The sequence below is a fragment of the Natator depressus genome, chromosome 5 (genome assembly GCF_965152275.1).
Source record: "Natator depressus isolate rNatDep1 chromosome 5, rNatDep2.hap1, whole genome shotgun sequence".
Classification (NCBI taxonomy): domain Eukaryota; kingdom Metazoa; phylum Chordata; order Testudines; family Cheloniidae; genus Natator; species Natator depressus.
The window spans coordinates 50,935,669-50,948,736 of record NC_134238.1 but is presented as its reverse complement, the minus strand read 5'-3'; the positions used below and the strand labels follow the sequence as shown (position 1 = coordinate 50,948,736).

At 36.7% G+C, this 13,068-nt stretch overlaps 1 protein-coding gene across 2 annotated transcripts in view; it reads left to right on the top strand.

Moving 5' to 3' along the window:
* The window catches only part of SSBP2 (single stranded DNA binding protein 2), a 271,926-nt gene extending 259,439 nt beyond the window's left edge, over window positions 1-12,487 (top strand). For both annotated transcript variants that reach the window (XM_074952804.1, XM_074952803.1), the window contains exons 16-17: window positions 397-495; window positions 3,414-12,487. In XM_074952804.1, coding sequence (XP_074808905.1) covers window positions 397-495; window positions 3,414-3,443 — 129 coding nt within the window. In that variant the 3' untranslated portion in view covers window positions 3,444-12,487. The remainder of the gene's footprint in view (window positions 1-396; window positions 496-3,413) is intronic.
* Window positions 12,488-13,068: the final 581 nt, after the last annotated feature.

Below are 13,068 nucleotides of genomic sequence, written 5' to 3'. Positions count from 1 at the left end.
TACTCATGCACTTAAAGTTATGCATAAGCTTAAGAACATTGCTGAATCAGGCCTATAGTGATTTATTTTAATTACAGAGCATAATCTTGCTCCCAATGAAGTCAAGTGGAGTTTTTCCACTGACTTCAGTGGGAAAAACTTCCAGGCCTAACCTGAGAACAAGAACTACAGGTAAGTAATTTTCTTCGTTTTATAGGGAGGAAACAGCTTTTTCCAGATTACAAACATTCATTCAAATATACGTAGTGCAGAGCTGTGATGGCAAGATATATTCTGTGTCATTTTCAGAGATTCCAGTGAGTAGTGTAGGTGTTGTTTTGACAAACATTATGAAGCAGGGAAAGGAATTCAAATCTACAACATACTTACCCTTTATTTTTAAATCTTATTTACCAGAACTCTCCCAGTAATATGAGCATGAGTAATCAGCCTGGCACTCCCAGAGATGAGGGTGAAATGGGTGGAAATTTCCTAAACCCTTTTCAGAGTGAGAGTGTAAGTATTTCTTTGACTATTTTGTTATATGACAGGTACTCAATCCCAGGCTCTTTTCAGGAAAAGCAGTTGTATCTTTAATACAATTTTTGTCTATATTTTTACAAGTCCCTAATATTATAATATTGATCTGCTGAACAAAAATTGTGCTAAATAATATCAAGGATTGAATTTAAACTTTAAAAGCCAGGAGGCATAGAGTAACTTCAGAAATTCCATCCCTAACTTAAGTGGTCAGTACATGACAAAAGTAAGATGCCAAGGAGTAAGAATTATCCTGGATTCGGGCATAACATATGCATATTCAGAAATGCATGATGAGATGTGCATTTGTCGGTCAAAATCTGAACAGCATAGTAGATCCGCATATTCAGTTAATCTTCCAAAGTGGTCTCTCAGTTTGTGACTTTCCAATCTTTGACACCTTGGGTAGTATGTTTTACAGAGTAGGAATGTCTTTCAGAACTGTATCTACACTGAAAGCACATAATTAGACCACTAAGAAATCTAAAAGACTTATTATTTCATAAAACATGACATGATTTTAGGTCTAGAAAAACAAAGATGCCCTCTAGTGTTCATTCTGTGACAAATGAAAATCTTAATAATTCTGAGTGGTTGAGGCTAAACAAAAATTATTTAAAATACTTTCCAAAGTAAGTGAAGGGCAAAATGTTTATGCCCAGGTGCCTCAAGTTAGATTTCTAAATCCCCATTTAAGCTCCTAAACAGAAGTGTCCTGATTTTTCAGAAGTGCTGAGTGACTTCATCACTTTCTGTTCTTAGTGGCATTCACTGCTGTCGGAAGTGAGTACAACTCTATTAATTTAGCACAGTATCTATGAAGATTAAACATAATTTCTCCTAGTTCATACCAAGGTCAATTGGCACGGCAAGTTTCATGAAAATCAGACTGAATTTTTGTTTTGCTTCTTCAGTAGACATTAACATGAGTATGAAGAACAAGCAATTTTTTACATTTTAGCTACAGTATTTGTTTCTTTATGAAGAGGGCATCTTTGAATTCTTTGAAATGGTAGGGAAAACGACTTTGTACAAAAGATCTTCACAAAAAGAGTGATGTTTCAAAATTTGCAAAAGAGCAGTAATTAAAATTCCCCCATCAAGTTTGAGCCTGTATAGTCAAGATAGTGCTTTACTCTCAATTCCATGTGCTTGACTTATACTCGATGCAGTCCAGACAATCTGAGAGCTCACATGGAGGCCAGTTCACCATACCAAACTCATTAAAAGAATGACATGTACTATCAGTTATACTCCACAGAAAATTAGTTTTCTCAGACACTTACTGTACGCTTAAAGCTCCTGGCTGCTGTTTTCCTGCTTGAATGAATCCATGACTTGACTTTCCTAAGGTTTTGCTACAGTCATATTTCTAGATACCAGGCTTTCTCAATAACAAGCCAAAGGTTAGTCTCCTGGGGTTCTGTCATTCTTTCTCTGCCACTTATCTACCGCTTCCTTCCCTGGCTTCTTAGAATGGATATTGTTATTATTAGGCCAAATCCTGGGGTCCTTGCTCAAGGAAATTCCCAGTAAATTCACCAGGTGTTTGCGTGAAAATAAGGGCAGTATGTTAATAACAACAATAATAAAAATTAATAACTTTATATAGCACTTTAACTGTATACAACGTAGAACAATATATATTCACTGCCGCAACTGCTTCCAGAGGGATGAGCACTTTGGCCCCAGTCCAGCACAGCAGTTAAGTAGATGCTTAACTTTGAACACCTGAGTGGGCCCATTCAGTGACTGCTCACATACTTAAAATTAAGCACATGCTTAATTGCTTTCCAGGATCAGGATGAGAGGGCTCAGAAGCTGATAGGAACAAGCCCTAAATCAGACGAGACCAAACAAAGAAAATTATGAAGGTCAAAACAGATTTTCCCAATTAGTCTGTTCTAAGCATCTTGTATTAGAGAGAAGATCTAACCAAACCCTGGTTCTGAACATCCTTCAACACTGGGAAAAGGTCAGATACAAACTCCTGGGCTCTGGGTCATTTCTAATTATATATCATTTTTAGAAAGGCAAAATTAGTATTTAGCACTATCTCACACCAGATTCAACAATACCAATATGTTTATATCCAGACATTTTCCCCTACATAAAGGACTTTAAGCCAATTAAATATTTCTTCAGCCTTCAAGTTCCAAGTAAAATAAGAAGTGTATCTCTTGGAGATTTTGTGGTATCTAATTGGTAACTTGTGATGAGATATGGTTAACTTGAGGAGGAGTGTAGCCTGTATCAGGGCTGCAGTTCAATTTGTATTACAATTATAATGCAGTCTAATGTAATGATTGGATTTCCAGTTTGCATAAAGAATGACCACTGAAATTTGATGCAACTAGCCTCCTAAAATCTATACTGTAGTAAAATTTAAGATTAATCCAGAAGTCTGATTTCATTCCAACGTGTCATCTCTCCACTGCCTTTCCACCCCATATAGTGGAGACCCCATTCAGATGGGTACCTGGTCCACAAGTACCTTCTACCAGGCTATGCAGCCCACAAGATGTCCAACAGTGACCAGTGAAGGGAATGGTAGTGTACCCAAGGAAGTGCAGGCAGCGTTAGCCAACAGTGTCCTCTGGAGCTTTAGCTTCAACTGAAAGCTACCCTCCAATCTAGTTTTACTTATTCATTTCATAAGCTGTTTTGTATGTTATATATAAATAAATTTAAATATACAATGAATATAAAATGCATTGCAAATTACACTGCAGTCCTGACACAAGCTACAGTACAAATATAGGATAAGATTAAAATCACCTGTGTGAGAAAGAGAATAATGAACACAAAGTCAAGCTCACTGTTGTTATACTTTTGGAGGGATGTTAGTAAGCTGTGAAATAACTGTTGTTAAAATGTGGATTCCTCTTTTTCAGTACTCCCCCAGCATGACAATGAGTGTGTGATCCATACCAAGTCTCCTCATGAAGACCGCAGTGAGTTGGCCCTCTTCAGAGAGCTACTACAGAAGAAAATTACTCGTCCCAGTGTACAGTTTAACAAAAGGATCTCAGACACAACAAGACCCACCATCTTTTCCTACCATCTCCCCAGTTTTGTGAAGAAAGTGGGTCCAAACATGATTCAAACAACTATAAAGAGTGGCATAACAGAACTGCCCAAGAGTGAACTGCAAACAATTATCCTGTGTATGTATAAGTGCGGATAGATGTGTATGTGTGTGGATATGTTATATTGACATACATACACACACATATACATATATAGACCTGCAGGACATTGTAAAATATTATCACATGACATCTTAAGTAGAAATAAGAAATAGAGACTTTTATTCCATCTTTTTTTCACGTTTACATTTTAACTATTAAAATTTGCGTTCCCTCTCCCCCCCGAACTGTTCTGTGCTGCGTATATCACTGCTTTATAAGTTATTTTTTAAGGTGAACCCAAATGGTCAATTGTTCTGATTTTGTAAATGTCTGCCATCATGGATAGGAATAAAATTGCTCGTAAGAGGGCTTTCACAAACTTGTATCATACCAGTTACCCTGTGAATCACAAACTGTGCTCTCTCAAGAAATAGAAGAAAGCTCATCTTAATTTTGTGGGGAAATTTAATAATTTGTCACCTGGCTTTAGTGGTGTTGGGGGTTTTTTGTGTTTTTTTTTATTTGTTTTGCTTTTTTGTGCTTAGTACCTTTAAAAATAGGAGCACTGAAGGTTATTTTTCTTCCTCAAATGAGGCCTAATATCTGCAAAATCTACTTTAAATGGAAGTCTGAGTTTGATACAAGACTCAGTTTATCCAGAGTATTTTAACATTGCTGTAAATGAGCTCCAGTTGCTATAGAACCCAGCAATAAAGTGGCAGGGCTTCTTCAGTCCTTGGAAATAAGTTTTCCCTTTAGCCTGATCTTCCATGTGTGTGGTAGCAAGTAGAAATACAATAAAATCCCTATTACTGAAACCTCTTTTTCTAACAAACTGCCAGCTCGTCTCCCTTTTCTATTGATTCTTGGCTGACTCCCAATTATCCATAGTCCTGATTATCAGAACATATTTAGTGTCTGCCAAGCCATTCAAATAATCAGGATTCCACTGTACTTGATTTGTTATTTTTCACCAGGAATACTAGAGCTGAACTCCTTAGAAACTTTCCAGTACATAATCACATTAGTGAACCAAAATGATTGAGCATTTTGTGGGTACTTCCCATGCAGGGAATGTTGGAAGGCTCATGCCCTTATATCAGAAACAGAACAGGAACAGAGGTCTGAGCCTTTTTATAAGGAAATCAGGATACTGTATTTCAAAACTTTGGAGATAGTGGGGAAAAAAGGAAAGTGGTTATACGGCTTCCTGCACCATCGAAGAAAAGCCTTTAGGAGGAGTCTCCTATCCCTTAATGTAAAGCTCTAAAATCTAAGATTATATTACATTTAATTCCTAATGACTCCCACCTTCCCCAAGAAAATGAAAGGATGTACCTGCGTGGTATGAAAAAGGGTGATGTTCAGAACCTCAGGCACAAAGTGTCTGAATTAAATTCATTCTGCCGATACCAAGCAATGTTCACCCCTCAAAATTGACACCTCAGTGGGAGATCCCCAAAATATGGTGCTCACCTGCAGATTTGTCAGGAGAATTTTGCCCTTAAGTTGTGATAAAGGGTTGCATGTTATGGGGGTCAGTGTGCAGGTAGACATACATCACTGCATGTATCAGGAGTAGATCAAATTCCCTGTTAGCATATAAATGAATAAAATTAGAATGTCTTTTACCCCACTGTTGGAACTACATAAAGAGTAAACTCTTCTTAGGCACCAGGCTGTTACTAGAAATTGTATTCAGATTTTAAAAATTTTATGAGACGTTTCCCTTTAGTTAAAAAAAATAATAATGATCATTTGTAACCTAAAATTAGATAAAAGTATTGATATGGTTCTGTTTACTTTACTCCCGGTTATTATCGAGTTTGAGTTAATTTATTCATCTTTTGAAAACAAGTAGTTTTTTGCTGTCTCTCAAAAAGATCCTTGGAGTACTAATCAATTTCACTTACAAAAAAAATTCAAAATTAGACTCCAATCCTGCAACACACATGTATTTAACTTGACTACTGTGAGTAGCCTCATTGATTTCAGTGGGACAACTCACAGTAGTAAAGTTAAATGTGCTCACATCCTTAGTATTTACCAGATAAATGAAATAACACCTTTTGTTTATACATTTTCTTTTTCTCTTTTAGTTTTACATTACCAGAAACTGTTTATGGATTCCTTCATGGGGGAATAAATATGACCATTAAATAAAAATGATGCAAACCAGAATATAAAATAGAAATCATATCCTTTAAAATAGAACTGTCAAAAATGTACTAAATGTCCAGGACAATGATTTTAAATGTAAAATCACCATCAAAATATTTTCTCCTAGTTTACCTACAATAGCATGATGTGCTTCTGGCAACACAGATTTTTTTCCTGTGATTTTTTTAGCACCCCCTTCCCAATTTTGTCCCACTTGTAGCACAACCTCTCAACTTCTTGTGTCCTCACCTCCTCTTCCAGTCCCTTCCAAAATATTTGTGTTAAATTAAACTGCTGAGTAATGGGATAGATCCTGCGTCACTAAGGTCAGTAAGAATTTTGTCATTGACTTAAAAGGGAGCAGAATCAGCCCCTACAGTACTTAGGTGGGAATTATAGACCCTAGTCCTGCAAAGAATTAAATGTGTACATATCTTTTCACACCTTAGTAGTTTCACAGACTCCAGTGAGACCACTCAGGTATGTAAAGTTGCACATGTGCTTAAGTCTTTGAAAGATCAGGGCTGTACATAATTAGAGATGGAAAAAGACCCATTTGATCATCCGATGCATCTCTTGAGTTGTTATGACAAACTTCATCACACATAAGTAATGATCTCTGCTACTCTTACCTTCCCTTTTTAGAGAATGATCCTGCAAAAGTTTACATACATAAGTAAAGTTACTCACATACATGTTGGCAAGATCAGGTGCTTAGATCACACATACACATGTTCTGCAGCTAAGCCACAGGGAATAATAGTTGTATTTGCTAAATATGCAACATATTCAAAGGACACCTTTAGCTTTCAAATTTGTATCGGGTTTTTTGTTTGTTAACTTTCTTTTGCTTACAAAATTCTTTTATAAGTTTGCAATATAGAGACCAAAATTGAGATGGAAGGAAATTTTATTTCCAAGCACTGATTTTTTTTCCCCTCCCACCAGTGTTTCTCATGCACTAGATGTTGATGTGTACTGTAACTGCTGTTTGTTTTTATGCTTATGCACCAGCATTGTCAGATGGAAATTGTCCAGATCTGGAAGTAATGCTAATTTAAGGGCAACAGGTCAGCTTTCGCACTAAGTTTTAAGATAGTGGTCTTTTTATGTTTTTTTAATATGGAGAAGAGTAAGGCCTGATTTGCCAAACACTTTTTTTTTCAGTAAAATATTTTAAAAGAGAAGAGATGGAGCCTTAGAACATCGAAAGCAGGGAATAGTGGGTTTTCTTTCTCTCTGTAGAGATGCTGGTTGAAATCCTGGTGCTACTGAAGTGAGTAGGAGTTTTGCCTCTGATTTGAATGGAAGCAGGATTTCACTGTCTATGTAAACATGTGCAAAGGAATCTTTGTGTCCATATTTTATTTCCACACAAAGGTTTGTGGAGACATTAACTCTCCTTCCATCTTCATTAAAAAAAAAAGGAGTGAAAGAGGTTGTATGAATCACAAGAACAATAGGCTGCCTGAAATGTACATTAAAAAGTACCTTAATATTTTTATATATAGATAGGGCACTTATATTATTTTCTAGTAAATTTGTGTGTGAAGAACTGAAGTTGAGCTCTGTGTTGCTCCTCAGTTTATTTTAAAATGAATTTAGAGTTCACGAAAGGTGCTGGATTTGAAAGCCCTTGAGACTAGTCTTTTGTGCACCCCACACTGCCCCAGTAGTGTGCCTCGACCTTGATCTGGAGGGCCTACCATTGCAAAGAGAGAGAGTAGTTCTGTCTCCAGTGCTTGAAGTCATTTGTCTCTCTGCTGAGTGCCACAGTTGCCAATTTTCATTTGGAAACCTGCTTGTTAGGGATTGGACCACCAGCTTATTAGACAATCAACTATGGTAATAACTTTCAGTCACCAACCTGCTCCAGTTTTGAAGTAGTGACCCATAGGTGAAAGGCACCATTTCCCATGAGCCTGAAACATCCAGTCCACCTATGAGCTTTGTATTTTAAAGGGAAATATTTTAGTTTAATTAATTATTTTGAGTAGCTCAAACTAGCAGAGGTGATTTAAAAACTTTCTTCTGTGTGAATCATAGAAATATGGGGCTGTAAGGGATCTCAAGAGGTCATCTAATCCAGCGCTCTGCACTGAGGCAAGACCAAGTATACCTAGACCATCTGTGGCAGGTGTTTGTTAAACCTGTTCTTAAAAACCTCCAATGACAGGGATTCCACAACAACGCTTCCACAACCTGTTGCAGTAGTTAACTATTCTTGTAATTTGAAAGATTTTCCTAATATATAACCTCATCTCCCTTACTGCAGATTAATCCAATTACTTCTTGCCCTAACTTTAGTGGACACAGAGAACAATTATTCACCATCCTCTTTATAACAGCCCTTAACATATTTGAAGACTGTTATCAGGTCCCCCCCAAGTCTTCTTTTCTCAAGACTAAACATGCCCAATTTTTTAAACCTTTCCTCGTAGGTCAGGTTTTCTAAACCTTTGATCATTTGTGTTGCTCTCCTGTAAGCTCTCTCCAGTTTATCCACATCTTGAAGTGTGGTGCCCAAAACTGGACACCATACTCCATGAGGCTGGAATCTCTGCGTTAGAAGGATAACAAATTCCTACAGTGGCTAAAACACATTTGAATTTTCCCCTGTCCCATGATTAGCAAATGAAATACTGTATGTAGAGAGGGTTTGGAATTAGATGGGTAATTTAATGAGGGACCAGCTGTTACAATATTCAGAGTTGTATATTTTAATTTTTTTTCCCTTGATATAATGACTTTTCAGCTGATAAATATTGCACTGATGTCTATTTCCTGGATCATTTAATTATTTTTTAAGTATTTTAGCTCTGTTCCTAGCCATCTTTAGTACTTTTTGTTGTTGTTAAATGTGGGCCAAATTCAGTAAGATTTGGTCCTATACATTGAAAGTTGTAGGGCACAACAAATTTACAGATTAATGATGCAAAAAAAAATTGCCAGGAGAAGTAAATTGCAACTGATGACAGCACCAGTTCCAATCCCATTTGGGTTTGTTTGGGTGGCTTTGAGGGTAGGAATCATGTTGAACCACATAGTTTGCAAATAAAAACTGTTAGACTCCCTTCCATACAAGTGACAAGACATTTCTCTTCAAACAAGCTGATGTGGCAATTTAATGTTAGCAAATGATCACATTAAGGATCTATCTCAATATTTCATGGTGCAAAAAAACAGATATAAGAAATTCAGTTCAGCCCTCAAATGTAAATGAGTTATACTTAAATATGTTGTGTGTGTAGCTTCCTTTGTTTCTCCGGACATTATTGGTCTGGTGCTGCAAGCCCTTACTCATGCAAGTTGTCCCACTGAAGTCTTGATGCAACTGCTCATGTGAGGAGCAGGTTTGCAGGATTATTTGCCTTGTAATCTTATTTAGCCATATACATAGGTACAGCAAAATGTAAAGGGCAGGTTGAAATCAACAAAATGATGTTGGTTATGAAGGGAAAGAGTCCAATGAGCTCTTCATAGATACAAATCATTGCTTTGGCTGCACACAGTAGTTCAATTTACCAATATTATTATATTTGCAGCTTGTTACAGTAATAAATTTAGAATGAATAACTGGACCTTCTACTCAAAAAACGTAGTAAAACTCTGATCCTGCAAACACACGAAGTCAATGGGATGCCTCACAGGCTTAAATTTTAGATGTATAAGGATTTGTAGGATTGGAGCCTAAATTGTTCATTCTTGAGTCTTCCCTGAAATAGACACTTTATTTTTTTAATTTTTAGCAATGCAAGAGTGTATTTATGCATCAATATAATTGATACCTGGAATGGGATTTGGCTTTCTTCTGTTTCTTAATTTATCAGACCTCTCTCCACAGCTACCTAAAATATTTCTATGAACGTGTCCTTTCATCTTGTTTTAAATTGTGCATTCATATTTTTTCATTAAAACAGTTAACAGCTGTGCAGTTTTTATCCAAACTTATGTTTGGTTACTGTTCATCATTTAAGTTTAAAATATATAAGGAAGCCTCTCATGTAATGGGAAAACTTGCCATAAAAATGTATAAAGGTGTATGCCCTTTTCTTGGGTACATGTTTTCACGTTTAATAAAAACACAGTTTCCGTTTATAACTTGAAACCTTCAGTTTCTAGCCACCATTTAATTTCTATGTGTAAAGGAGGTAGAGAAAATAAATTGCTTTTGTTTTTCATTTGAATTCAGCATACTAAATATTTGCTGAATGACACAGCTTTGAGAAATTGAATCAAAACATTTTTATTCAATCGTTGTTGTGAATAACAAATTACATTCAAAAACTGTGATTCCTAAAATCAAATGTGAGAAAATTATAAAGGCTCTATTCACAAATATTTGAGTTTTTTGTGTGCACCAATTTTTCAACTGTATATGATGGATGCCCATCTGTGGCCAGTTAGCTGTGTATGGCTTTGTATTTGCATTAAGCAGCCGCTGAACGACACAAGGTAGACACACTGGCATGTGCACAGAGTTTGGTAAGTAGTGGACGATTCACCTGCAAGAGTACACAAAGCCATTCACTAAATTCCAGATACTCCAATGTGTGACAATCTCTGCTGCCTAGTTATTCACTTCTGTAAATGCTACAGTATGTGTTCACATGATGATGCATTTGGGGGCTTCCTCCCGATCTTCATATGCCAAGAAGAGAATCCCCAGTTTCATTTTACTAACAGCAAAAATTTGGCGGCACTCAAGTCTGTATAGAGAATCCAGGGCAAACATGGATGATTTAAACAAGATTTTGTATTTTCTCAGTGCCCTGTTTTACTGAAATGGGGAATAGGAGAACTGAAACACATGGAAAGTAGGATTGTATTATTTATATTTACTCCTGCCCCTGCACAGAAGGAAATGATAACAATTACTTCTGTACCCACTTTTGACAGAAACCAAATAAAATGAAACCACTGTTAATAATTAACTGATGTGAAAATTAGGGAGGCAAATTATTATCTGTGTAAATTAGCTCTTCCTAGGTTTTATTTATAGAGTTAATGTCTATATTCCTTTTTTCTCCTCTCTCTTTGGACTTCTGTTTTCCACCCATCCTACTGCATGCCAGCTGTTTGCACAAAAATCGTGTGCAATTGCTGCAAGAATAATTTACACAAAATCCATGCAAAATGTTGCTTACATTTGTGAATAGAGTCGTAACCGTACATAGATTATTTCATTAGAGATGTTGCAATAAACATTTTTTGTGTAAGAAATAGCCTGTTTCCTCAAGGCCTGATCCTGCACGTTGCGAGGAATCCTCAGCACTAGAAATTAGGGCATGTAGTATCTCACAGGATTATGCTCTAAATCAGGCAACAGACACTCTGTGCCTCTTAAAATGATCTAAAACAAGAGTTGCTGTTTCCCATAGAAAATGGGGAGAAAAAATCCATCCTGAATAAAACACACATAATTGAAATAGAAGGCTGCAACGCTGCTTTACTAAAGCTGTCCTTGGAAAGTCCATGATTTGAGAATTGTACTTTATCAGCGAGAAACTGGTTAGCGACACACATCAACAAAAGAGATAGCCAAGATTTGGTAACTGCCCTGTTCTTCAATATATAAGTGCACCCCCCAGAGACTATAGGTCCCAGCGGGAGACCATTCAGATGAAGGTGAGATCCCCCTTTGAATCAAGAGAGAACATTACAGACTGGGACATATAATCGCCATAGCCCATGACTATTATAGATAAGGGATGGGCAAAGTCTGAGTGCCTTGCGTTTTGATAACTAGACTAAGAGTGCATCAGAAATTAAAGTGTTTGCAGAAAACTGAAAGTTGATATTTTTTTTAATTATACTTTTAAACAATATTATTCAGAAATTTGACCTTCAAAAATGTCAATAAAATATTTCCCAGAGCTATTAAAAAATTTCTAAAGAACTCCCAGTTTTTATTTGACTTACCACATTTCAGATGATTTTTAAATGGAAAAAAAATTAATTCCTAAGTAAAAACAGAAAAATCAGCATTAAACAATGGTATAAATGAAGTGGAAGCTGGAGCTTTGGGGGCTTTTTTATTTCTAATAAAATTTAAGTTTCAGGAAAAAAAGAGAGAATTTTTACAAGAAACATCTATAAATTTGTAATGGCAATTAAAGAAATGTAAATCAAATTGATTTAAGTGTGCAAAGACCAACTTTGATTTGGGCTTTTTGTGGCAAGTATCCCCTTGCAAAAAATATTGTGGTGCATCTACTATTGTTTTCCTTTTTGTGTGTATGTCTGTGTGTGCACATGCATGCACATGCCCAATGTTAAAAACCCTTTATTACATAGGTTGGCCGTTCATGCATCTGGCAACACCTGCTTACTGTAGGGGGGAAGGAAGAATTTACTATCTGGTGGATTATATCTATTTCAGTTATTTAAAGCATTGGTAAACTATTGTCAACTTGTTCACATTTGCACAAGACAGTCTATGTAGAAAATGTATATTTTTTAATGCTGGCATTATAACTTCGGCAATCATGCATACTCTGTACATTATTGTAGGTTTTGTGTAAGAAATCTTGTCACCATTGCTTAATACTGTAAATTCTTGTTTCAAAGCAAGAGGTGGCTTTTGATTGAACAGCCATGTGTATTTTATGGTACTGTAGTACTTGTTCTGTTGTCAAAACTTGCTGTTCACATGTGGTTAAAGCCTTGTTAAGCACGCTTAGGGGTTTCAGAATTTATTTTACACAGCACATATATCAGCCATTAACAGGGACATTAAATCATATGTAACGAAAGAAATTTCACCCGAGTTCAGGTCCTTTTAGAGAGCTTGGTGTTAGAGTTCAGCAAGCAATTGCTGGCTGCAGTTTAACACATTTCATTGTCTTAATGTTGGGTATGCATCAGTGTGTGCTTTCCAGTTCAGCTGAGATTATCCTTCCCAACCCAAAGCCTGAGTAACTGGACTCTGTGCAGGGAACGAAGCAGGGAATGGATATCCTTCCTTTCACCATCTCCAACCCACAATGCAGGCTACAGGACTACAGCATGGCACTTCACTGCCACTGTTCCAGCTTATAGGGGTCCCTGCCACTGTAACCATATAAGCATGGATCCAGTGGCCCCTCCTCTGGTCTACTTCTTCTGCATCAGGTAGTGGACACAAGTGCAGGAGATAATGAAGCACTACCTGCATACTATGCTCACAATCCCTACACAGCGCTACTAATGTGCCCATGTGAGGTACAAAGTCTTGCCCTCCTCTACTAAATGAATTGCATTCTTAGTGAGAATTATT